The sequence below is a fragment of the Podarcis cretensis genome, assembly GCF_951804945.1.
Source record: "Podarcis cretensis genome assembly, chromosome: 2".
Classification (NCBI taxonomy): domain Eukaryota; kingdom Metazoa; phylum Chordata; class Lepidosauria; order Squamata; family Lacertidae; genus Podarcis; species Podarcis cretensis.
This window is the reverse complement of record NC_137171.1, coordinates 49,009,812-49,037,811: the sequence shown is the minus strand read 5'-3', so window position 1 is coordinate 49,037,811 and position 28,000 is coordinate 49,009,812. Positions and strand designations below refer to the sequence as shown.

Sequence of the window (28,000 nt, the reverse complement as noted above, 5' to 3'; positions counted from 1 at the left end):
CTGTCCAGGTGCTAAGTGTTGATGACCCTTCCTTCTGGTTCTTTAAAGCAGACTTGGATCAAACGTACTTTCAAAAAGTGAACACAGTCAAATAGAGGATTGCCCTCTATAGAGTAGGACACCCTAACATGTATAGATTAGAGGTGAAATTTTATCAGTAGCAAATCTAAATAATTGGAGCAGTCACAATTTAAAATTTTATTTAGACTGTGTGTTAATCTGTGTGTTATTTACCTGTGTGTTAATCCAATTGAACTCAATGGGCCTTGCTTCACAGAATTGCATTGTATATTTTAATTCTTTTCATGCTATGTTTGACATTGCTTGTGTAATTAAGCAATTTCATCCAGGTATGTCCTATGTTTAAAGAAACTTTCTTATGTACGCCGACAGAATTATCTTCAACAGATTTTGCTGTTACTTATTCTCATTGTGGAAATGTTTACTACAGAGTTATATACACATTTTGGTACATTTCTCTTTTTAGTAGAACTATGATTAGAGCTTTTTGTGCTCAGGACTGATACTCAGCTTTCCTTTGTGTCCTAAGTGCAACTGTATTGACCTCAGTTTTATACTTGGAGAATGGGAAGAGGAGGTTTTGTAAGGTCATTGGCTATTGTTGAGTTGTTGTCATCAGTTATGTTAACCTGCTCAACTATGACCTTGAATGGAACATTCTTTACCTTCCTTGTTTGATGCTGGAGTCAAATGTTTATAATGGAATGGTGCCTGAAAAATGTCACTTTAGCTCAGAGGAATAGTTTCCATAACTAAGTATAATTCATATGACTAAATGTTGCATGACTGTGTTTAATGTTTCATTCAGTTACATCAAAACTGGGCAGCAAAAGAAGTCAAAGGTTGAATAGTAAGGATAGATAAATACATGAGTTTAAAGCTGACCTTTAGCAAAATTTATTGCCATTGATATTAAACAAAATCTCCTTGTCAGGCACTTGATTGGAACATTTAACTAAATTAATTTGGTCTGTGCTGTATGTTGTGTAGCTGTGTAGCTTTGCTAAATAGATGGCAGTGCGATTCAAAAATCATGTAAAATCCAACATTCTCAATTTTTTATCCCTTTGACTCAAAGATGTACACTTAGAGGTGATCCTTGACTAATTTATGCTGACTTCATGCCAACTTCGGATATATTTGTTGAAGATTTCCTGTAGCATATATTTGGGGCTGTCAAGGAGGCTTTTATCCTAGGGAAAAAATTGTGCTGGTTTTAATTACAATTTTAAATAGCTCTATAACCATTGTGAACTCTGGGTTTACATCATTTTTATGATAGCCTCATAGTTCCTGGTTTATTGATTTTGTAATTTGTTTCATTACATTTAATGCAAACCTTTTGTACTGAGTTACTCTGTTCTCCGGGGATTGTTGGGAGGGGGGAGGGTCAACATGTAGTGTTGGCCAAAACAGCAGAACGCATATAATTTAACCATGGACTGAACCAATCGTGAAGGGCTATTAATACTGTTCAGCAAGATGCTGCAGAATTATGCCAGTGTGACCCCTTCACTTAAACTCAGTGGGAGAGCAAGATTTTGAGGCAGTATTTGTGTCTGCTCAGCACCCCCTTTTTCAACAAAGTGGAAATCATTCTAGGAATATAGCTCTGTGACATAATTGATAAAGGTGGGGCAAAATGGTTGGGGAATTGTTTTCTACATATGCATATAAGCAATGAACTCATGCAGTCTAATGATGTCGGCCATAGAATATTTCTTAGACTTAGAACTGATCTGTATATAGAGTAGAAGTATAAGGGACAGTATGCAGGGAGAAGTCTAGCCTAGAACTGTTTCTCTGACATATTAGCTTTCTAAATGCAGGGCTGGTGGCAATTAGTAAAGCTAGATTACATTTTAGTTAAAAAAAACAACAGACTCTTGTGGCATCCTCAAAGCTAACAAATTTATTATAGTGTAAAACAGAACAACAGATTAAGTTACAGTCTTCTTTTGGGAGATGTTGGATTTGTACATTTATGTGTTCCTGTTGTACTCATTTTGTATATATGCAGACTATATAAGAAAAAGTAAAGCGGGTGGTCTGTATCTCAAATGTCTGACTATCCGTTAGCGGAAATTAAAACAAAAATGAAAAAAACCCTCAAGCAATAATTTTTAGGAGGGATGGAGAGGATGAAAAAAATAGGAAGCTTAACTGCTCAGGTTTTATGTCTGTGTTTTAAACATTTAAAAACCTATGCTTCCTGCAATGGCAGAGGTGGGGTATAGCATAACTCAGCGGTAGCCCATGCTTTGCATGCAAAAGGCCCCAGATTTAATTCCTGGCATCTCAAGGTAGGGCTGTAAGAAGAGATCTTTGTTTGGAGAGCTGCTGCCAGTCAGTGGAGGCAGTACTGTGTGAGGTGGACCAATGGTTTGATTCAGTACAAGGCATACTGGATATTTGACATCCTGATGAGGCAGGGCTGCATAATCAAACTTCCCAGTGTCTTTTTATTTTCCTAAAAGCTGCTGTGGGAGGGAAGTAGTTTGGGTTGTGGTTAGAGCACTATGAAAGGTTGGCTTTATCCCTTTCAATAGCCCTAATTCCTGAATGCAAAATCCTGTCCTCTCTATTGCTGCTGTTAGGTGTAGAATACCACCATGTTCCCCCCTCTGTAGTTAATAGCAGCCGCTTCCAGGGAAATGCAGAAACATGAAGTAATCTGAAATTAGGGTTAAAGTCAGTAGTGGGTGGGGTGCTGCTGCTCACCTGTCCCCCCCCCCCCCCGCCGCCGCCATTCATGTTGCTGCTACTTACCAGGAGGTGAAGAGCAAGATGGCAGTGAATTTAATGTGGTGTGAATGCACCAGTGGAGCCATTTTGGTGCTGTCACTGCTGCTTATCAGGATGGGACAGGGCGATGGCAAGGCCAAGCTGACAAGCAGAATGGTAGGAGCATCTGACTGACTTTGCCAGTGCACATGTGCACCTCCATCCTCACCACTGCTCTGCCCCATTCCCATCCAAATGAGCTTCAGTGATGACAGTGTCAGGAGAATTGCTCTGCCGGTCTGTCTCACTGTATGTGCTGCTACTTCAGGTGTATGTGTACAGTATAGAATTGCAGCCTTAGGAATCCTTTTTTTCCTTCTGCAAAATTTAAATGCCCAGAAAGTGTTTTTTGAATGTGAATTGATAATCATTTGAAACATGTATCAGTTTGGAGCTGAAAACTGAGTAGAGAACCCTTAAGTCCTATATCCACCCCACCCTTCCCGTTACACTCTGCTAGGTACAAGGCTGTTAGGTTTTCTTCCAATAGCTAGAGGAGGTGCAGTTCATTATTATTTATTTGGAAGCTTTGAGAGGTTTCCGAACTGATGGATAATAAACATCAATTCACATCAAAAACTTTGATTTCTAAAGTACATTGAGATTTTTAAAGTGGATGTAAAGTGCTTTTAAGAGTATTCTAAGTAGAATTCCACTGGCTTTGATCTAAATTTAGTCATACTTTAAGTAAATCCTTTGAAATTTATGAGATTTCAGTTAGTAATGGCTAATTTAAGTGTCATTGATTTCACTAGGTCTGTTGAAAGTGAAAGTGTTGATCCAGCCCCATCCACATTATGAAAATCCCAATCCGTTTTATTATGAAAGGTTCTGTTACTTAATGTATGGCAGGGATAGGAAAACTGTGGCATTTTAAATGTTGATGGACTACAGCGCCCCTTCTCTCTGACCATTAGCCAAGCTGTTTGTGGCTGATGAGCGTTGGAATCCAACCACAGCTGGAGAGCTATAGGTTCCCATCCCTGAATATGAACTAGGAAAATCAAAGTTTACAAACAGTCTTTCTTCAGTGTCACATTATAATCCATATGCAATATCCTCCTTTGGAAAAGGGTGCAAGAGTTTATTTTTGAAATGTAGAAAAGTGTCTTGAATGTGACTGCCAACTTTAATTTGTTTGTCTCAATCTTCAAGGATGTTCTCACACTAAATTGTGCATTTCATGTTTCCTACATCCCTTGAAAATGAATTGAGGTTCATATTTGAAACGAAGAAAGTTATCCTGAATGTCTACACCAGCAATCATTTCAGTGTTATCCAGTAGACATACTGCACTATATTCAAGCCAAGAGGGATAATGCAGTAATTTTCTTAAACTTTAAGACTGTGGGATGCAATTTTCAGAATAAAATTCCATGCTTCATGTTTTAACCAATGTTTGACCTACACACGCACACACACATGTTCTCACTTTGAAAATATTATGAGGGAGTTGAGCTGGGGTTTTAAGTTGAATTTTGTTTTGAATGTGTGTACCAAACTTTATCCTGTTGTCTCAGTGCTCCAAGAGTGTTACTGCATTACAAACAAATGGGGAGGAATTCAACGTCACACTAAGGCTGTCAGGGCAAGCATTTCAGTTTGCTGAATGGAACAATCCCTCTTCTCCTTACCCTGTGCACTGTTCTGGCCTCCTGAGCCAATTTCAATAGAGTGAGGGAAGCACTGTTATACAAGCAGAAACTAGTGCAGAGGGCTTCTGCTAATGGGAATCATTAGTTGAATCCCACCATTGGAATTCAAGCAGGCTATAACCCAGGTTAACCCAAAAGACTTGGTCTTCATTTGGTCAATAGGATCATTTTTTAAATATTGTTTTCTTAGTTACTGAAACAAATCAGAAGTTGAGTTCTCAAGAGGAATGCTTCTTTTAGAAGCCAGTGTATAACTGTGGCAGCATTTATCTAGTGGGAGCAAATCCGAATTATTAAATCTGCCTATACAAGTGATAAAATCAGATCAGACTGTCCTGTAGTTTAATTAATGGCTTCAAAAGTCAATTCTCCTCTTCCCAAGCAGCCATCTTCCCCCAATTTAAATTATTATTTTTAGAAGTCAAGATCCAATATCTGATGCAAAGTTGAACATTCACAGTTTTGGTTCTGAAAGGATTATTTAATGATTTTTTAGAGTAGAAAACTCCACACAGCATATGAAAAGGGATTTCAGTTTGAACAATGTTAACTTAACCCCCCTTTTCAAGTGGTTTGGATCTTAACCTAGATATTGTAATATTGTCATCATATACAGCACCATTGAAGTACATGGTGCTTTGCAGTTGCTTAAGCAAAAATCTGTAAGCTCTTGATGCCCTTAGAATTTGAGAGTTGAGAAAACAACAAATGGGAGAAGAGTGAGACATAGTATAAGATGTATAAGTTGCAGGATTTGCTATCAAAGGCTGAAACGTGGTTGGGACACTTAACATCTCTTTGAGAAAGGCCCTAATGACTACTTCCCCTCCCTTCTGATATTTACTCTTCCCCACTGGGCAGTGGAGAACAACAGATGGTTATCAGTCAAGAGTAACTAGGGAAACCAATAAAACCTTCACCAATTGCTATGGAGATGGTCTTTTATGTGTTTGGTATGCAGTGTTCATTACATCAGCAATTGAGCAAAATGAAACAAGGATGTTGTAAAAATCCTGAAACTGAAAAGTGGGGAAGGGAATGAGGGAGATTTAAGATTTTAATATGATCATTAAATTCGGATCTGTATTTTTCAAAATATTTACTTCCAATATAACTCAAGGCCATTCTCAGTCTAAAGAAACAGCAAGTTTGCAAGCCATACAAATTAAAATAAATGTGAGTGTGCACATACATGCACATATGTGTACGGCGTGCAGGCATTCTTGCAAAGTTGGTAAGAGCCTGTTAGATCTTTGCAGTAGCCTGCAGCTAAGGCATAGTTCTGGTAAATGTAGGTGAGTGTCAAGTGATCCTTCCCAAACTAGGAAGGAGGTGGAAACTTTTGTGATACCTACAGTACTCATATTATAGCATTTATTTCATTAATACAATTTATATTTGGCATTTATCAATTTCTTAGAATGCTTAGTGCATTTAACATATATTTTATTGTTGTAAGCATTACAAAAAAACCGTCTTTAAGATAGGTTGGTAGTATTATTACCATGTTATAGTTGTCGGAAAGTGTCAGAGAAAGCTTCCTGCCTAAAGCCATCTAGTGAGTACATGGCAGAATCAAAATTCAAATTCTTATTTCTTTAGTACTATGGTTCATAGGAATCTGCCTTATACCGAGTCAGATGATTGGTTCATCTAGCTCAGTATTGTTTACACTCACAGTATTGTTTTCACTCAGCAGGGGTCTCCCCCAACCAAGCGACACACTGAAACTGGGATATTTTATTTACAAAGCATGTGCTTTACCTCTAAGCCATAGCTCTCCCCTTGAATTTTATTTGAATTTTGTTTGTTTGCAGGGAAGTAATTAACTTTCATTTTAATAATGTGTAGAATATGCAGTTTGTAAATATGTAATTGCTGCAATTTAAAATTTCTTCACCTTCAGCAATTCAGATCCTTAGCAAGAAAAGCATTTGAAATAAAGTTCAGAACCTAATAAAGTCTAATTCCATATGATAACTTCAGAAGAAATAAATTGTGGGTGTTTCCATTAACCAGTTTTTGAAAGCAGGAAGAGTCCCATTTAACTGGGGGCCTTAGTCAGTTGTGACTAGTCTTTGGCCTTCTTCTCTCAAAAACAAACACAGAATGTTTTGCAATGTACTTCAAAAAATAAAATTGGCATCACATAGTTATATACGTAGATTCGATAATCATATATTTATCATTCTAAAAAGCTGTGAATGTTAAAAACTTTCTTGCATATTAGGAATTCTGACTAAAGTGATAGAAAACAAGTACCGTATTTTTCCGTGTATGGCAATATTTTTTCCTTAGAAATAATAGGCCAAAATTGTGGGTCGTCTTATACATGGATAGCAAAGGGGGGACAGGCGATTGGTGGCAGCAGACAGCAAGAGATTGTCAGCGGCGACTGGGTGTGTGATTGGTTGCTGCAGCAAGGTCTGCTGACAATTGGCAAAAAAATCTCAACAACTTTGGGCAATTCCCCCCCCCCCATTTTTTTGTTGCAGTCCCAAGAAATTGGGGTCGTCTTATACAGTGGTGCCTCACAAGACGAAATTAATCCGTTCCGTGAGGCTCTTCATATAGCGGTTTTTTCGTCTTGCGAAGCAAGCCCACTGACAGCTTAGTGGATTAGCGCTATTAGCGGTTTAGCGGCTTTTAGCGATCAGCTGTTAAGTGGCTTATCAGCGGATCAGCTGATAAGCGGCTTAGCGGCTTAGGAAAAGGGGGGGAAGGGGGAAAAACCCGCAGGAACTCGCAAGACATTTTCGTCTTGCGAAGCAAGCCCATAGGGAAATTCGTTTTGCGAAGCGCCTCCAAAACGGAAAACCCTTTCGTCTAGCAGGTTTTCCGTCTTGCGAGGCGTTCGTCTTGCGGGGCACCACTGTACATGGGAGCATGTTATATACGGAAAAGTACGGCAATAATTTTCAAGCAACAGTATTTTTTTTTTGTGTGGGGGAAGGGAGAATCTGCCTTTACTACAATCTGACTACCCAGTCAGTCAGATTTCTGTGATGACTGAGCATGCTCAGTTTTCAGTGGCTTGCTTTTAGTTATCCCTCCACCTCTTTTAGCTCCCCCGCAAAAAAATACCCAAAGCAAATTAGTTTACTTTAGAATCAGTTAACTTTAGAATTCCCCAAGTCTGCAGATTCTGTCCTCTTGTGTTGGTATTCGGATAACTTCACAAAATAATATATAGTTCACAAAATAGTATGTAGAGTACTGTAGGGTAGGAAAACAACTAAACTGAATGGGTAGAATAGCAGTCAATATGGAAATCTTACCTGTTCTGCTTTCTATGCTTTTGTTCTTTAAATTCCCCTTGCAGCTCAGAATATGACAGGCATCCCCTAGAACCATAGCTTTCTTTCCAGCCCTTCTAAATCTGGTTTCAGGATAATATAAGCTTCAAGGTTTTTTGTTTTAAAAGTTACGATATTTAACTTAAAATATATTGTAATGGATTCTTTAAGGTGTATCAATGCGGTTATTGCATCCTTACTTGGAAGAAGGCAAGATCCTACTGCATTCTAATTCACACATTTAATAGTTATGCTGTCATTTATATAAAACTGGGAAAAGTGTGTTTTGAATATTTTGTAAGTTCAGTGAACTTTCCACTGCTGACAAAAATCTGCTACATCATTCTGAATGGATATTGCATTTAGATGATTAAACACAGAAATATAACAGAGAAATGAGAAATATTTGCACTTAAGGTATTAGTCACATTGGTTATGATAATTTTACTAGCACTAAAAGTGCACCAAAGTATAGAAGAAGTGGGAATATTCTGTTCTAGGATCCATAGAATTTATTGACAGATTACAATTCTAATTACACACAAACAAACATGTTGTATTATGATTGTGTTTGATATGAGGGTTTCTCCCTTTTCATTTATTTTATATGGATAGAATGATTTGAATTGATTTCCTGCAAAGTTTACAATTTCAGAGATTTGTAAATGTTTTTTCATGCAATTTATGTGGGAAAAAAACCTGTTGAAAAGTAACACAAGAAATGTCCTGTGGCAAAAGGAATAATGATCTATTGCTTTAGATATTTAAATGAAGCTTATTCAAGGGCTTTTGTTGGCTGCTAAAAATTTATAACTTGCTATACAGGGCTCTAACATGGGTGGGCAAACTAAGGCCCGGGGCCCGGATCCGGCTCATTCGCCTTCTAAATCCAGCCGGTGGACAGTCCAGGAATTAGCATGTTTTTACATGAGTATAATGTGTCCTTTTATTTAAAATGCATCTCTGGGTTATTTGTGGGCCTGCCTAGCATTTTTACATGAGTAGAATGTGTGCTTTTATTTAAAATGCATCTCTGGGTTAGTTGTGGGGCATAGGAATTTGTTCATTCCCCCACAAAAAATAGTCCAGCCCCCCACGAGGTCTGAGGGACAGTGTACCGGCCCCCTGCTGAAAAAGTTTGCTGACCCTTGCTCTAGAACCTCTGACATCCTGTTGCCTGCCTGAATTTTTATTGGAATTGTTTTTGAGATGATTTTATTGTTTTATCTCTTGCTGTTTTCCTCCCCAGTGCTGTCAGGCAAGGAAGGTCCAGAGGAAGATATTAACTCTTTATTGTCAAAAGTACACTTAGAAGATAGGGAAAGGCATGTCAGTCAGTCCTACAAATCTCAGCTACTTCTAAGTGTGTAGCTGATGAGGCAGTTGCAGCAACAGGAAGGCACCACCCTCATTCTCAGCTTATATATCTTCCCCAGCTGAGCTGTGAGCAAGCGGTCTAAGATTCAGCCTGCGTTCAACCGGTGTCTGCTCCTCCCACTTCAATCCTCTTCTGATCCTGGGAGACAATGAAGCAGGAGGTATGGAGGCAGGAGGAGGAGGACGTGTGGAAGCCCTAGACTCTACACCAGCCTGACCTCTCCCTCCCTCCTCCAGCATCTGCCCTTCACTTTCCAATCCTGCAGCTTAGCCTGCCTCTGACTCTTGCCTCCTGGCTGTTACAGGTTCCTTAGATCATGGATCTCTTCTTCCAAGTCAGTCTCCAACCCCACCTTCTCCAGTGCCCTGTCATCTGTATCCAGCCACCACTCCGCAGTGTCCAGACAGTCCCTGACACTGGGGCTCATTTGGGAAGGAAAGAGAAGATATGTTAAATAAATACATGAAAGTATGAGAATTTTTTTTTAAAGGCTACAATTATAACAAAATAAATGTAATCCATATATAATATTATACTTAGAATATCCATCAAAACTGAATCCCTTGTATGATGTTGATAGCAGTAGGGAATATGTCGTCTTATTTTTTGCTGAAATGTGTCTATTGAATTCTGTCCCACAGTTGTTTATATAACCTTATTTTGTAAGTCCCAGATTTCCCTCTTCCATTGGTCTGTTGAAGGTATTGTGTCTGCTGTCCATGCCTTTGCTATGAACCTATGAATAGCCGAAAACTGTGCATTACTGTCTACCTGATGCTTTGCATAACTCAAAAACATTGTTACTGGGTTCACTTGCAATTGACAACCAGCTTGTTATTTAATTATTTCTCCCCATAATTAATTAAGCAACAATCCCACCAAATATGGAAAAATGTAACCTTCAACTTTTCTAAGCCTCCAACCGATATCTGATGCTGTTCCTTTAATTAATTTATTTAGAGTATAATACTATTTTGCGTTATTTTATAAAAAAAATACTGTTTGAGGTTTACTTTAATTAAGTTTATTACCTTCTGTTTGTATGCACAGCCACATTTTTCATCAGAAATCTCCGCAATGAATTCCTTCTCCCAATTTTTTTTAACCGATTAGATATGTCTGTGCATTCCTCTTGTCCTTTAAATTCTGAAACATGGGCTTACATAAATCCTGAACTTTTGCAGATTTAGGCTGTATCTAGAACAGTGTCTGCTTTCTCTAAAGAAACTTCATAAGAGTCTGGGTTCAGGCAAGCACCAACACAAATGATTTTTGGAAACTATTATAAACATATTTATGCTCTCAGGCCTTTGCTGGTGTTTAATTCCAGTAGATTGTTATGTTTTTAACTGAGCCCTGGGATATTAGCTGCAGTGTGTGTGTGTGTGTGTTGTGTGTGTGTGTGATTTTAGTGTTGATGAATTATTCTTAAAATCTGATGTACGCTGAAGACTGATGTGAAAGGAAGTATAAAATGTTTGAGAAATACTTTAGTGCGCATTTTATATATGTGTTATATAAAAGCTTTTCTCGTACCATGTTCAGTAGCAAGAGAGACTTTGTATGTACATAGGAGCTGTTCTGAAAGTCTGTTGAAAGTGCAGAAGAGCATAGGAAGATACTTTGTACTGGGTCATTCTACTGATCCATCAAGCTTGGCTTTTTGGCACAAACTAGCAGTAGCTCTCCAGGGTTTCAGGCAGGATGTTTCACATCATGCCTGGAGATGACAGGGGTTGAACCGCGGACCTTCTGCATGCAAAAGTAGATAACCTTCCACTCTCCACCCCCAAATACCTCAGGTGCAGAGCTTGCCACCTTGGTCGTACTCCTCCCATGCATGTACACAAAGAGATTGTGTAAAAAGTGTTCAAATCTCTCAGCAGTTGCATAATACAGCCTAAGGCTTATAGTTAGTGCTGGCTGCACCTAAGAAAAGATGGATGGAAAGACTTCAGAATGCGAGTATAGCACTCATATAAAACAAACACAGTTTGTCTAGGTGCATGTTAGGCTAGTACATTAGATTTCTCCTAAAATATTAATAGACTTAAACGGGATCATTTCAAGTGCAGAGCCTGAAATGGCAGTGGAGGGCAAAAGGGGGGGCGGGGTGAACTACCCAAATCAACCTGCTTTCATCTCCCGCTGTTCCTGGCTCTTCCCTGAGGCTACCTGCAAGTTAAGAATATAAAAATATCTCTACTGTATCAGATGAGGGATCTATCTGGTCCAGCATTGTTTCTAATAGTGTCCAGCTCTTATTATGTCTAACTGATTTTGTAAAAATAATCATAACTTTAAAAAAGCTGAATGAAACTGAATAGTCAGTCACATACCTCTGGGAAGGCGACATAAAAGAAGACAGCCTTTCCCCCTGTTGTTTGTGCTCTCTGTGTGTAAAATAGTGGGAGAGCACATAGAGCTTTCTTTCCTCAGAGAACCTTGCAGATGCTAAGTGACTGCTTTAATATATTTTACTTAAAGTGTGTCAAGGGAAGGACGGATTTAGGTTTAACGCTTCATACCTATTTTATCCCACTCATCAAAAGGTGCACTAGAAGTTGAGGAACTTAATATCTAAGGCTGTTGAATTCCATCCTGTCGTCAGTTACTGCCTAGGGATGGGGCAGAAATTTTATTCCATTCCAATTAAAGGTGAATTTACCTATTCTGTACTTTCTTAAACAATATTCAAACCCATATTATCTTTCAAAATTTGTGCATTTTTGGATTTTGCAACACATTTCTACAGCCAAGTAATGCATATACAAGGGTAGGGGGTGTATAAAATACACGTTATGGAAAATAGCATACAACAGCAATTTAATGGAAAGAATGCATATCTCAGGCAAAACTGCACACAAAGATGTGCATATTAGGAGAAATTCACAATGAAATGCTGCTGAATTTTCATGTAGCCCTTAAATGAAGTGTAAACGGATGTGAAAAACTGAACTTAAGAGCTGAAAAATGAGAAACTTGAGAGAAGCCAAAATTGGCAAATTTGCCAATCCCCAGTTGCAAATGCTTCAGTTATCCTTATTTACTAGAAACAGCTCCTATTTTTTTGAATACATTTTTATTGAAATTCATAGGCGAGGGAAGAATCTGTAATCTAGTGCCTATTTAAATTATTACTAGCATGCACCCACACGTATTAGAATTCTTCAGATTTACCCAGTGTACCTAAAAAGCTAAATATCTGAAACTGTAAAGCTATACTTGTCTGCTCCAAAGTAAATTCCATTCAGATCAATGAGACTTACTGCTAAGTAAATGTTCATATGACAGTAGCATGAGAGTCAGTGCTTGGAAGAGGCAGATGTGACCCTGTGCAGTTCTGCTTCCTACATACACCTGATTATGTTGCTGAATGTGTTTGAATTGCAACTGTTCAATAAGTTGCATCTAACTCCATTGTGAAATGAAAAAACGCAACATTCCAGTTCACAGTGTGTTTGTTTGTACTTATAGAATAATTTGCTTTTTTAAAAAATAAAAAAAGACAAATGTGCCAATAAAAGAGTAAACAGTGTTAAATCTAAAAAGGAAAAGGAAAGTGTTATGGGCAGTGTGCTGATGCACACATCACATCTAAATCCAGAGCAGAATAGGCTGTTTTGTGTTGTATGTTTTTATTATTATGTTCCATAAAATATTTTCTTGATGTTGTACACCACCGTGGGATTTTTTGATAAAGGGGGGCGGTATATAAATAGAATTAACAGCAACAACAATTGCAGAGTACATTAATACAAATATAATCAGCAAGGCAGAGAAGAGCCATCAGCAATGTGTTGTGGGAAGGGGGGAGTGAGAGAGACTGTGGAAGAAGCAGCTCAGGCCTTGACCCTTGAGTCAAAAGTAGAGCTGTGTTATTGTGTGTCTGTATTTTCAATATTTTATAGCAAAGAGAATATATAACAAACACCAACATTATAAAAATGGTGGAAAGGACTTTAATTTATCATTTTAAAAGTTTACAGATAAAGACCAAGGTTTGTATCTGGCTATGTACCTTCACTTATGAAAGGTTCTTTGCGGTGGGGGGGGGGGCTTCTGTGAGAAGAAAAGAAAAGGAGGGTTGTTGTTTTTTGCCTGTACTCTCATGTGATGCTCCAGAGAGTTCCCCAACCCACTAGACAAGGTTTGGGGTGGGGACACAAGAGGCTGAAGAAGGAAGGAGTGAAAAATGCTTTGCCTTCTTTACCTTCACAGAAGTGCCCTCTAGATCAAGGATCCTTCCATGATTGAAGATGCACAGTGTGCTACAACCCCAACGATCTACAAAAGGATTTTCAGTTAATTGTAGCCATGTACACTATGTTAATGTGTAATGCCGTCTCATGCTACAAAAAGCCAATCTGGCAAGGGTGGAGAAATTGTCTTCTTCCAACAGTTAGCTGATTCATTACTAATTCCAAATCCTTTGTACTGACAATATATGTTTAAGAGTTTGTGTGTGTGTGTGTGTGTGTGTGTGTGTGTGTTGTTGTTGTTGTTGTTGTTGTTATTATTATTATTATTATTATTATTATTATTATTTTCTGAGGTTGCTATGACCATGGTAGTCAAAACAACAATAAACGAAACATGAGCAATATTGTTTAGGTATCTTAATTAACAATTACAAAAGTTTTGAAGGTGTTTTTATACCTATCCAGTATCCCCTAATACAGTTATTTGACTTCCTCTTTTTTTCAAAAAAGGTCAGCCAAGTATCTGTACATCTCCAACAATCATCAGTATTCAGTCTGTGAATGCGTTTCAGCCTAAAACAGTTTAAGTATAAGTTTGTCTTTGTTTTCTCCTGTGAAATGTTGAGAGATTTCAGTTATGACTTGAGTGGGATTTAAGTATATTCTATTATTTTGCAAACTATGAAGTCAAAGCCTATTTAGTAACGTGGTCTAGGTTCCTTAGGAATTCCAACGCTGGCATTGTCGGGACTGGGGGCTTGCTGGAGACATTTCGGGAAGCAGCTTGGATCGGAAGGATTTAAAACCCTTCCAGTCCCATGTCATGACACCAAGTGGCAGGAAATTTATACACACTTCTTAGCATGTCTAAATCTTTCCCGCCTCAAAAGCATGAACAACTTATGAAAAACCACACACACAGCAGCAACAAAAATCGGTGAAGGAATGCGAAAACATTCCTTCACACTTGCTTCTGTCCTACCAGCTTCAACCTGGCGGACCATAGAAGTGAATAGAACCAGCCTCATATTTCCAGACATACACAAATGGGCACACATTTTAGGATCACAAGCTTAAAAACAAATTTCATGTCAGAAAAAAGATCCTTACCTAATTACGGTAACTATCTTTGTTAACAAAATCTAATTTGTACTTGATTTTTCTTCTTCTTTGTTTTGAAATTCTGACAAAGTATAAAGGTTTGCTGAGACTCGCTATAAGTAGCAAAATACACCACAGCTGTGCTGTATGCTACTAGAGAAATAATTGTGGAAGCGGTGATCTTTATAAAGCCAAAACAACACCACGCATGCATATGAAAGAAGTATCATCAGCTTTGAGGAGCAGCAAGATTTGTAGATGTATCCAAAAAAACCTTAGAAAAGTACAAAGCTCAGCATAATAATTGTGTGTGTGTGTGTGTGTGTGTGTGTGTGTGTGTGTAGCCTAGTCCAGAAATATGAACAGATGTAGCTGTGCCTGGGCCAAGTCTATCCTCAACCCCTGTGTGCAAACATTTTTTGTGTCAGTGAACGACATTCTATATTGAATTGGGCAAAGATCTGTATTGAATTGGTAGTGTGGAAACACCTGCTGAGATTTTATAATCAGCGATATAAACTGAGATCTTGAAATCAGCGTTATAAGCCATTTTCTTCTTTGCATCTTTCTGTTATTTGATAAACCCTGCATTTACCCAGCATATTCTAAAGTGCCTAAGGAAAAGAATTCACTCCTGGTGTATGTATTTTTACATTTAATTCCTTGATTAGATCTGGCTTGCTTGATATACTTGTAGTGATTCTGTGTTTGGTGGTCAGAAATGTTTCAATAGACAGGCCTACCAGATGGGGCCAGTAACAATGCAGAAAAAACATTGAACCACCACAGACATTTGGTGCTTGGAATAATAAAAAGACTATAAAATTAGATTAGTTGAGTCTAATTTGGAATTGGTATATTCCCCATACACCCTTGAAGCTCTTGGGCAGATAAAGCCTTGAGATTTAGTACTGTCAGGACGGAGGACTACAACTTCCAGTAAAAGGGGGAAAACGGCATTCTGTGAGGTCACTGGGGGCAGCATGGTGACCTCCAATGATTTACAGGCCTTTAGCTTAATGAAATTGTTTCAGTGACATGACGGTAAAAGCTCATAATGGATTGGATGCCCTAATGTAATGAAATTATTCCCTTCTGCCTTAGAGGGGGGGAGCGCAATTAATATTTACTGAGACCTGACAGGCTTCAGTGTGGTGTAGTATGCAGCTCTTTCAGTCAGTGAGAAGAGACAGAGCAGCGTGGCAGACTACAGGCAAGCTTCCTCCTGGTGACAAGCAAAGACTGCAAGGGGGTGGAGGGACACCTTAGTGACAGGGAAGCTTAGAACATGGTGCTCCAAGGCAGCGTGGTTACCAGACAAGCCTTCATACTTTTCCTTCCTTCCTGCAGGCAACTGGACAACAATCAGATCAGCTGCATTGAAGATGGAGCCTTCCGAGCCCTGCGTGACTTGGAGATTCTGTGAGTTGACTTTCTGATTTATTTGTGTGTGTGTGTGTGTGTGAGAGAGAGAGAGAGTGAGAGAGTGTATGCGTGCATGTGTGCGTGCATGCATGCATGCTGCAGTGTCATTATTTCAGTGTTTGCGTCTTTTCTTTTTCTGTCGCTCTCTTTTCACTAAAGTGTGTAGCCAGCCAAGAGAAATTTTCTCACTTGCTGACTTGATGTTTGTGTTAATTAAACCATAAAAGAAGGCTTTGGTTCTATGGTCCTTAGACGCCACACTGGGTTTTGTACCGAGCAGATTGGGTTTAATAGGTTCTAAAGCACATTGTTTTCTGTATACTAACAGCTAGAACCTGTATTTTTATGGTTAGGAGGGTGGCTAACAGGTCTGAGTGGTGTGGTATTTGGAAGCAGTTTACAATTGACCTAGTCAGAGAGAATAATTGTTAAACATACATGAAAACACAATGGCTGAGAGGAAATCCCATTGTGAGGATTGTGATTTAGTATATGAGCAATGTGAACACCTCTAATTTTAAAGATGCATTTTAAAATATATATGACCTCCTCAAACTATTTGTTCTGAAGCAGATTACTGGTATTTATAATAATTACTAAAATTTACAAATTGGGGCCACCTTACCAAAGTCTTTTGCACACTGTAATTAAGAGTCTCCTTTGTAATGGTTATAATGTGCTCTCACAAAATAGTTGTGCTTTGCAAAGAGAGGCTGATCTCAGCCACACATGCAAGCATCATGGAATGTACCCAACATTAATCATAATAAAAGCAGACCCAATAAAATTAATAAACATGCCTAACTTAGGTCCATTAATTTCAGTGGGCATACTCTGAGTAAAATTTTGTTGGATACAATCTTATATCCTTGTGCTTACTCCTTTTTTAAATTACACTAAATGATTTTGATGTTAGTCACTTACATAGAAGTTTTCAGATGACGTGGAGAAAGTTATTGTCTTAAGTTTTTACTTTGTACCTCAAACCAAGGATGTTCTAAAGATATGTCACTTTATTAGTATATCAATGAATGCGCTCAAAACTTGCAGGCTGCGATGGTAAATGGGATTAGGCCTTATTAAGGCTCAAAAAATAAGTTGTAGTCACCTAGAGGCCACATAGTTTATTTGCAGGGCAGGCGTGTATCTTTACATGTTGCCCTTTTAATTACATTGTGGTCGCATACACTATTAACTAAAGTCTAGATGTGCTCATGGTGAGACAACGCCCTTTTGCACATCCAGCGGCCCTGCCCATTTCTTAGTCCTATCGTTTGCTGTGAACTAGAATCCATTAATGTATTTTGGAAATAAGTTTTGGAAACCTGTTTTCTACATGTGGTTCAGGCATTGGAGCACTGCTATTTAATGAATGAATTTATTCATTCAAGTTCTGATTAGTGATTGGAGGGATGTGTGCCTGCTCAGTGGCAGTCCTCCCTGTGTCATTTTTTAAAAGATATATTTGTATCTAGTATTGTTGCGATTGCCAATGTGGGCGGTAAGTAAGGCATTTTGTATTTATTTTAGTAACACCCCTCCAAAAAGTAAAAATATATTTTAAAATGTTTCTGTTTTTGCCCAACTGTTTACCAGAAAAGTTAATATGGTTCTGCGGAAATACATTAAATAGTAAGATATATTGCCTTTCCCACAAGATCTTCAGTTCTCTAAATGTCCAGGAAGTTTGATTTTAAACGCTCTTTTTGAATTTTTAGAATAGTTGAAGAATACATGAATTATGGTTTTTACAAGTGACACCAAATGTCAGTCAGAATTAAAATCATCTTAAACTTTCTAGAAAAACATGCGAAATGGTAGCATTCAAAATTGTGAATAATTTATGGAGTACTGAACAATTGCCTATATTTATGAGATAGTTAAGTCCCAATGACACTCAAAGCATTTTATAAACAGAATTGGTGCTTATCCGCACAGTGTTTTTCTAGGCATGCAGCAACTTCTACTGTGGCGCCTATGACTAGAAAATTGTGCATTCATATTGTGCGAGTAACTTAAGAGTGCTGAACTGTTAGAGTGATTAGCACAACATATCTGCGTTAGAATGGGTTGCATAAAAATGTGTCTTGTGGATATTCTTATGCAATTTGATTTTTTTTTCAGTGGAATCTTCATGATTATAATTTTACGCCATTTGATTTACAGAATTCAAATTCGCACTAATAAAATCAGGGGAAGAGGTTTCCTTCCAATATTTAGGATTATAGAGCAAACTGATTGGCCAAGAATTTAGATGTAATCCTATAATTGGCATCATTGCTTCATAATTGGCAAACATCCATTTTTGTCGATGTGATAGAACATATGTAAGACTCTCATATTATTCTCAACAGAAGATACGCTTGGGCCAGGAAAAAAATAACCACAGTAGTGGGCTTTGCAGTAGCTAGCTAAACAGTGGATCAGACTTCGTGTTATTGCTGATCATCATTATGGCAAATAAGTTGAGCCCAGAATTGTTGTGTCAGCATTTTATGATATCTAGTAATGGTTGGTGTGTTGCCATTTACTTTCCTTGCCATAACACACAATATTGAGTCATACATAAGACTTTCTTCAGTTGCAGTATACTCTACTGTTACAAGAAGTGAATGAAATTTCCACAAGGAATAAGTTGGCTGCCTAAATTGAGTTACCGTATTTATTCTATTGCAGTATTTTATGCAACATAATAATTGTTCAGAGAGAAATCATAGGAACAATATAGTAATTAATTATTGTAGATAGTCATAAAGATGGGGAATTTTTTTTACCAAAAGACTTTTAGTTTCTAAATTAAAAAGTTTTAGATTGAAAGACACATCTCTACATGGTCAAATCACTTATGTTTCTATACAGAAGGGCAATTTTTACAGAGGGCTTTTACTGGAAGGTGGGATGCCAGTCATAGTTCATCTATAAGAGTGACCACGTACCTGTGTATGTGCATGTATACATTTTACGGCGCTTCTCTTGCGTATTCCCGTTTAAAACATTTTATATTTCCACTTTGTTGGAATGCCAGATCCTTAATCCTTAATATGGTGAATTAACCACTGGTCAATGATCTGTTGGCTGAAATCTGATGGTATTGCACACATTGTCTTCAGTAGAATCAAGGTAAGCTAATGCAGTTGGAATAAAATAGTGAATTCGTGATTTCAATTTATTATGACACTTCAACTACACATAATAGCTCAGTAAGCTTTTCCTCAATCTTTTCCTTATTGAAATAGCATGTTTGTCATATGTTACGTGTACCGTTCTTGATTTGCGATAACATTGTGTCAACAATTATCCTAATATTTTCTATTTAATAGAAAATAGTTGTTCATTAGTTGTACCCTATTCCTCAAAGTATGTGTATTTTAGCTGCTCTGTTATTTTGGCCCTAAAAGCACTACAATCAGCATATACATTGTAGAAATACGCTGCCTCCATTTTCTTTTCACATCCTCGTTTACATTTGAGGTTTGTATCTCAGATATGCATAGCATATACGAACTAGCGTCTGCTTTCAAATGAAATGAAGTGATGAAATGAGTCAGAATTCAACTTGTTGCTCCTTAGAACATGCTACCTGTCTATTTGAGATCTTTGCCAGTGCAGACTAGAAAACAGTACTTTGTAACACACACCAATCTGTAAAGTGAACCTCAGACATGTGACAAAAAAATATATGGTACATGCAGTGGTCAGGTTTTTGTCTTTAAATCTCATTCCTAAAAAGACTCTTTAGAGAACATGAATTTAAATTGATTTATTTATCAACTTGCCAGTTTGTTGAGATATATATTTATTTATACCTAATTAGATGCAATGTTTAAAATCATGACATAATTCTAAGTAATTGAGATGTCACTGCTTAATGAAAATCTATAAATGGCAAGAGGATATGATTTGTTGTTCTGTTATGCCACCAAGCATAATCAGTTTAGGCAATTAGGATTAATTTGAATTGTGCAAGTTGCTTTCCTAACTATATAAGCACCATATAAGCAGAATATTTAATGAAGACCCTGATTTTCTAGTTAATGTGAAAATTCAACTTCTTCTGTCATACAATAGGATATATATCCTCAGTTTAGATATAGAGTAGAATGTAATAGGTGCCCTTGCATTTACAAAATGGGAGGGTTGATCCAGTGAATGCTCTGCTAATGGAAGAAGCGGATTCAATTTTCACAAATTTTTCCTTGCCCCTGCAGCCTTTCATTCCATCTTCCACCGTTTTGAATAGTCTCCCAACTCTCTGGAGCTGCCTTGGGAGAGGCGATACTCGGGGCTGCAGGGTGGGAAGGAGGAAGTTGGTGGAAAATGTCTCACCGTATTAGCGGATGAATCCACTGGACAAAAAGCCCTTCCTTTGGTGCAAGGGCACCATTTAGATCCCACCAATAAAACAATTCCCTGTTTAAATCTGGTATAGTTAGTGTGGAAGATCAGAATGAATTGACATTATAATTATGTCACTAGTAGCAGTAATGTACTGTTTTTTTATCCTACAACTGAGAAACCAACAATTTGTTACAGCTATTATTTTTGTAATTTGGTCAGTTAGAGAACTGATATTGTCTCATTTAAAATCCGATGTAATAGGAGAAATATCAGATTGTCCCTTCCTTGCCTCATTTATTTTGATGTTTGGAAGATCAAAATACACACTGATTGACTGATTATTTTGATCCAACATGCAGAAAGATTTCTAGGGAAATGACTAGTTCCTCCTATCTTCGCCTCACTAGCAATCTGGATGGACTCCAGCAGAAAGCAGTATTGGAACATCCACTAATTTTCCTTATCAGCTGCTGTCCCATTGTAGCAAAGGAGCAACGTGCTAGAAAAATGTAGCACTAGCAGTTTCAATTTCCTTTTTTGGAATCAGATTAGACATATGAGAAGCCATGTTGAAGTCATTTAGATCTGTGCTTTTTAGGACATCATTTCAAGAAAAAGCAACCCCTAATGTGCACTGAATAGAAACCTGTTATGGGAGATTGTCCACCTCTTCCCACGTATCTGCGTACAAGAAACCAGCAATGCTGTCTTGGAGCTAAAAAGAAATGGATTTTAATTGTGTTTAGTAAGATACAGCTCTCTTACAGAGCATATGGAGATACTTGAGACAATCTCCTGACTGTTACGTATGCTGGAAGTATGAGAGTAAAAACAACAGTGGCCAGATGGCATCAAGGTGACAGGTTTTATATCATCTACCAGCAGTAAGAGAACAAGACAACAGAGACTGTATTTAATAGACTAAATTTATTTCCTTGAAAAGTCCCTGATGGCTGTAAAGGTAGTAGGGAAGGGTTTGGGTATCTGTGTAAGTATCTTGATTAGTTCTCTGTTAGTGCTGTAATAATGCAGTCATACACCGAGTGTCATTCCAAATTATACTGATGAACATTTCAATAAAACAACAGTTTCATCCCAAAACACAATCTGTGGCGGAAAGAATTTAGGTTCTCTAGTCTAGTACATATACATTCTATGGTATATGCTATCCTTCCCCTATCTTGTGCCCTCCATACTACAAATCCCATCCAACCCAGGCAGCCTGGCCAATGTTCAGGGATGATGTGAGTTGCAGTTCAACATATGAAGGGCACTAGGTTGAAAAAGGCTAGTGTATGCTATTACCGGAAATTGTGCTGGCCCTTCCATGTGGAATTCCACTTTTTGTGCTACAGATAATTATATCTGTTGTTTATTCTTTAAATGCAAAGCATACATACACACACTTTCATTCCCAAATTGCTTTTAATGGCATGTTTCATGCTGTTACTTTTGCTATCCCCTACCACTCTGTATAGGGGACGCAGGTGGCGCTGTGGGTTAAAGCCTCAGCGCCTAGGACTTGCCGATCGAAAGGTCGGCGGTTCGAATCCCTGCGGCGGGGTGCGCTCCCGCTGCTCGGTCCCAGCGCCTGCCAACCTAGCAGTTCGAAAGCACCTCCGGGTGCAAGTAGATAAATAGGGACCGCTTACCAGCGGGAAGGTAAACGGCGTTTCCGTGTGCGGCTCTGGCTCGCCAGAGCAGCGATGTCACGCTGGCCACGTGACCCGGAAGTGTCTCCGGACAGCGCTGGCCCCTGGCCTCTTAAGTGAGATGGGCGCACAACCCCAGAGTCTGTCAAGACTGGCCCGTACGGGCAGGGGTACCTTTACCTTTACCTTTTACCACTCTGTATAGGGAAGTTTTTAATGTTTAATGTTTTACTATGGTTTTTTATGTTGTTGGAAGTCTCCCAGGGTGGCTAGGGCACTATGTTATCTATTTGTAGGGGACACAGGTGGTCTAAACCACTGAGCCTCTTGGGCTTGCCGAACAGAAGGTCGGCGGTTTGAATCTCTGCAATGGAGTAAGCTCCCGTTGCTCTGTCCCAGCTTCTGCCGACCTAGCAGTTTGAAAGCACGCCAGTGCAAGTAGATAAATAGCTACTGCTGTAGCAGGAAGGTAAACGGTGTTTCCGTGCGCTCTGGTTTTCATCACGGTGTTCCGTTGCACCAGAAGCGGTTTAGTCATGCTGGCCACATGACCTAGAAAGCTGTCTGTGGACACACACTGGCTCCCTCGGCCTGAAAGTGAGATGAGCGCCGCAACTCCATAGTCACCTTTGACTGGACTTAACCATCCAGGGGTCCTTTACCTTTACCTATGTTATTTATTTAGTCAGTTAACAAGATTGATATACATATCACTTGACTGGGAACCCCCCTCCCCCCGTAAACCCTATAAGTGTTTTACAACAATATAAAAGGAAGGTTTAAAAATTGTTAAAGGTAAAGGTAAAGCACCCAAACTTATTAGGAAAAACTTTGTTTTGTGAGGTACCTGAATTGTTGAGCTGTAAGGATATTCTCCTCTGTTCCTTACATTAGCATCACAAAGTATGCCCATACTATACTGGTGCCCATACTATATTGGGAATCAGTGGTTTTGTGATTTATAGATTGTTATGACAGTGACTTGAAATACTGTGATCTTTAGATATAATATTAAGTTCTGACCTGCCAAGGAGCTCTCGTGGTGTCAGTGAAAACTGGAATGAAAAACAATTGACATGCTAGTATATGCAATTTCAGCACTGTTGAGCAAATAAATGCACATGCATTTTGTTCAGGGATGATGGTTTTAGAAATGTTTCTAAAGATCCTTCACAGGCAGAAAGCAAGATATTTTAGTGCTTTAGAAACAAGACATCTACGGTGTTAGAAAATGGAACATAGCAATTTTCTCTCTCTCAGTCTGAAATGACCTGAAATCAAATAAAAGTGGGAAAGCACATAATTTTGAAATATTTTGGAATGTAGGCATCTTACACAAAAAGGTTCATGATGAAAATATTGCTCTGTATCTTGTTCGTTGTCTGAGAATCTTAAATTAATTAAGTCCATAGAACACTTCTCTTCTGTAATATTGTGCTCATTTGAGAATATTCTGGAGCTTTTTTAAATTGTTGTATGCTCACAACTGATGGAGTTAAAACAATATAGCTGATGAACATTTAGACAATAGTGCAAACAGACACACCCACATATTTGTTCTGCAGGCATGTACTATTTTTTTGTCGTTAGAAGTTGTCTCCTCATACTTTTTCTTCATTAATCTCGCTTGTACACAAACAGAGATCTGGTAGAGTAGTTTGAAGGGAAACTTCACGTGGTATTTGACCATAGCTTTCTCTTTGGAATTATTTTGTGTAAGATTAACTGCCCACAGTTTGAACTATAGAGGTGAGATGATTGAAGAATAGTACAGTGAACCATAATCCATTCCGGAGGTCCAGTTGTCAACCAAAACAGGTTGTAACCCAAGGCGTGCTTTCGCCAATGGGGCCTCCCTTCCCCAAATGGGTTGTAATCCAAAAAAAATGGGTTGTAGTCCAAAAAAAGTGACACGCACTTCTGGGTTTGACGACTTGTAATCCAAAACGGTTGTAATCCATAGCAGTTGCAAACCAAGGTACCACTGTACTTGAAGTCCTGTGGAGGCAGCTTCTGAAAAGGAATTCAGCAGTGTGGTTTTGGTTCATGCCATACCTGTTTACATCAGACACAAGACATTTTTTGCTATGGGACAGTGTTTGTGGGTGATCAGAGTTGAAAGAGCTACTTAAAGCTACCTAGCGTTCCTACCTGCAGATTTTTCTGCAAATGGTTGTATAGCCATATATTGTACTTTGATGTACCTGTTGTAAGAAAAGCAATAGTGTAGATTAAAGCAGAAAATTAAAATTCAGTACTTTGAAATAATTCTATTCTTCCCAAATCAAAACTATATCATTTACACCAACCATCAATGATATTAAACTATGGCTATAGTAGGACCTAATTTCCATTCCACTTAGCTGCTCTATTCAGCTACATCTAGATACTGATTATGCTGGAATCTAACAAATTTACTTTTTGGGACAACGGAAAAAATTTGTATTTTGGTGCACAATTTTATTTGTCATATGTGTGTGAGATAGATTAATGAAGCCTAAATAGTTTGGTCCATTTGCTTTATTTAAAAATGAAAAATTGGGATCAAAATTAAGGTAGTCTGTAACTTAGATTCAATTTAATTAAGACAGAGATGAGGCCAGAGATGATTTAATGGAGATTATCTCAGTGTGACTTGGAGTTCTTAGTTATGAGTATTTCTGCATTCTAGCTTTCTAGGCCCTGCATGGTCTCATCCACCAGACCTCTCATATTTTTTTGGTGAAATACTTGGGCTAATCAGTTTCAGATTTGCATTTGGCCATGCAGTAGTCCATGAACTGCCGCAATGCGGTCCCTATGACACCATCTTTGAAGACCACTCAGATTCTCCCAAAACAAGATGAGGTTGCCTGCCTGCTGGGCGGGGTTAGTAGAAGGGAGCTTATTTTATCTCTTCCCCAACTGCAGAGTCTGCCTATTTGCTTCTGGGTGTAACTCAGGTGGGTTGTGTTATCTTACAGCCATCTCTTACCACTGCTTCTGCAATTGCATTTGAAACGCAGGTGAGATGCTTATCTCAACAGTTTTAGACTTGAACTTGTGGGACAGACTTCTTTTAATGGACTGGTATTCTATTATCCGTGAGTGCTTATATTAAAATGAATATTTCTTACCAAATTTAAGACAAATAATATTTAGTTAGTGTCTACTTCTTATTAAGAAATAGGGAACAATTTATTAATTTAATGCTCTTTTGTAACTTTTGTTTGTGGGTGTACATAAGTGAGTATTAAGCAACTATAGTCACAGTAAGTATTAAGCACCTATATTTAAGTTTTTCAACATTTTGGTTATATTTAAATATGTAGAACCAGTATTATTGGAGAAAGGCTTAAGGAAGCATCTCTTGCAGGGTAAATGGGTGCTTCTAATTAACTGCATTTAAAAAAAACAACAACACCAAAACTTTAATATAGATATTTCATCTGTTTGTGAATATGGCAGTCTTTTGTGCAGATTTTAATGCATATTATTCACAGGAATTATTTGTTTATGTATATGTGAATGTGTGAGAAAGACAGAGAAGGAGAATAAAGTGATCTGCTTTTGATAGGTTGACCCAGTTTGGCTCCATGTTCAGTCACCTTAACTGTACCTGATTTCTTCATTTTTGCAATAAACTTATGTAAGTAATAGTGACCAATAAAATTTTCAACTTTTGAAATTGAACCATTTTAAGGCAGTCATATAATATCAGAGTTTTGTGGATAAAGACAAACTCTGTGATGATACTTTGAGTGTTGTTACTACCATTAGATAGCAGTTAACATGTGTCATATGTGTGCCTTCCAAGACTCAATGCACTTAAAGCCATGCTATTGATCTTAATATTTTCCCCAGAGACTGAATGTGTGAGTCTCCATTGAGACATGCTATCCTTCTCTCCACCAGTGTTATAGTGTATTTTGCAAATGTTGAGATTTGATTTATGTTGGCTTTTTCTTCCTTGTTGGATTAATAATTTAACGAATTATTTAACTACATAAAGTACTGGCATGGACAGAAAACTGCATGTGTAACATACTTGGTTGAGTCAAAATAGCATATTTCCAATTGCTTCTCCTTGACAGAGTTAAATTTGAACAATTCTCTGGGCTGGAGCTAGAATCGTAGTCATTACAAGTAGGAGCAAACTGTTGAAGAGGGTAGATTTGCTCTGCCTTGTCCTCATATTCTGTTAGCAGAGCTTTTAGTGGGGCTTTTAAAACTTCATTGTTTGCCCTTAAACACCCCTAGCGGTCAAATGCAGAGAATAGACACAACATTAGGAGTATGTTGTGTGCCGCAATGCGACATTTGGCTGAAGGGCAGCAGCTGGATCAGTGCCAATTCTGGAAGAAGATGAATACTTTCACTGATATGGTCATAACTGTTCTGAACAAGTCTTAAAACCACTCTTACTGTCTTTCGCTGCACATAAGAAGGCAACCAGTTTCTTTATGCAGCTATCTTCTAGGATTGGCCTGATAATTTTCTAGAGGTAAATTGGATACGCTTAATAGCTATGAATGATTCTTTGCCTGTGTGTTTTGAAATTTTAAAAATATATATTAACTTACTCTGAATATAAACTGCTAAGATATTCTCTACACTCGGTATCCTGGCACAATAAGTTTTAAGTATACATTTCAAACATACATCTATCATCATCATCATTATCCCTAATTTTCAGGAAAGCAAGAGGTAAGTCTATTTTCTTAGTTTTCTTCTGGGATAGAGTTTGCTTTCTTCTTGAATACTCCAGCATTTATTTTGTTTTAATACCTTGACCTTGAAGTAGTAGCCACAGCATTTTTCCCCTACCATACATAAGCGCCATCAGTTTTATATAGTTTTTAAAAGGGATTGAAAATTCTCAAGGTTCATCCTGCATTTTGCAGCAATCAGAACAAAGAGTAAGGATGAAATCAAATGCTGCCACTCTGCACATGGAATGTATTTTGATGCAGCAGAGATGTACACTAACATAAGAAAAGACAAAGTGATTTTCACTTATTCTTCCTTCTACTGCAGCTCCCCCTGTGATCTCTGAAAACCTCTTCCAGAGGGTTGAGGGAACCCTCCAGAACAGCATAGAAGGTAGCGCAGAGGTGCAGCTGAGGGGGAAATTGTCAAAAAATACCTTTTCTTCTTTTTTTTTACAGTAGCAGATGCTACAATTGGATCAGCATTGGATTCTATCCCATGTCATGCTAATTTGGCTAAATATTAGAATTATTTCCATAATCCTTAAATACATTTCAGACAGTGAAATGTAAGCGCTTTATGGAGAAAACATTAATTAATTGAAAAAAGGTATTGTCATAGTGGCTTTCTCACATTTGCTAGAGACAGTGATGTATAGAATATTTGCAGGAGCTAGAATTTTGCACTTCTTGGATGACAAAAGCTTAGTCTAAAAAAAATAACACACAAGCATTTTAGTGTTTCTTGGCGCTTAGAATTTACCTTCAGCCTTTCTTTTTTCATAACAAAGAAGAAATGAAGCACTGGGCATGCATTTCCAGTACTGTACTTGAATCAGAAATCAGATTTTCCCAAATACAGAAGATGGGATCTAATCATGTTACGCTCATGTAGAGTAATCTGTGAAAAATGGTAACTGTAATGTCAGCTTGGTTTTGTTACATAGTGGAGAAGTTGTGGGAATATAATATAATTGTTTCTTTTTCCCCAGGAAGGGGTACATGTTTCTTTTTCAGAAAACAAAACAAAACAGAACTATAGACTTAAATTCATGTGAACGCTACATCTCACAGCATTTCACATTAAACTGCTTTAAGTATGCTGAGATAATGGAATAATATTAGGATAACTACTAATTAATTTATTATTATTAATAAGGCACAAAATAATTTTTACTAAATTGGAGCAATTTTATTGCAAGCTGCCAAGATTGGTAATTTAAGTACTTTATAAATCTTACACAGTTCCAAAAACCGTTCAGCCACTATTTTACAATGTAGGCTTTTTTGTTCTTTCTAATAATATGCACCAAAATTGCTGTTCTTGCCGTTTCTGTATCTGTTCAAACCTACTTGTTATTTGACTGCATTTTGTCAATATGATTCCATTTTGATTATAGGTTTCCTCCCACTCTTGGATTAGTCTGGGCTGCCATCTTTTATCCTAATATATGTATTTA

The 28,000-nt window shown here is 37.9% G+C and overlaps 1 protein-coding gene across 2 annotated transcripts in view; it reads left to right on the top strand.

Moving 5' to 3' along the window:
- SLIT3 (slit guidance ligand 3) overlaps positions 1-28,000 on the top strand; it is a 413,892-nt gene that overhangs the window by 222,707 nt on the left and 163,185 nt on the right. For both annotated transcript variants that reach the window (XM_079964761.1, XM_079964760.1), the window contains exon 6: positions 15,788-15,859. In XM_079964761.1, coding sequence (XP_079820887.1) covers positions 15,788-15,859 — 72 coding nt within the window. The remainder of the gene's footprint in view (positions 1-15,787; positions 15,860-28,000) is intronic.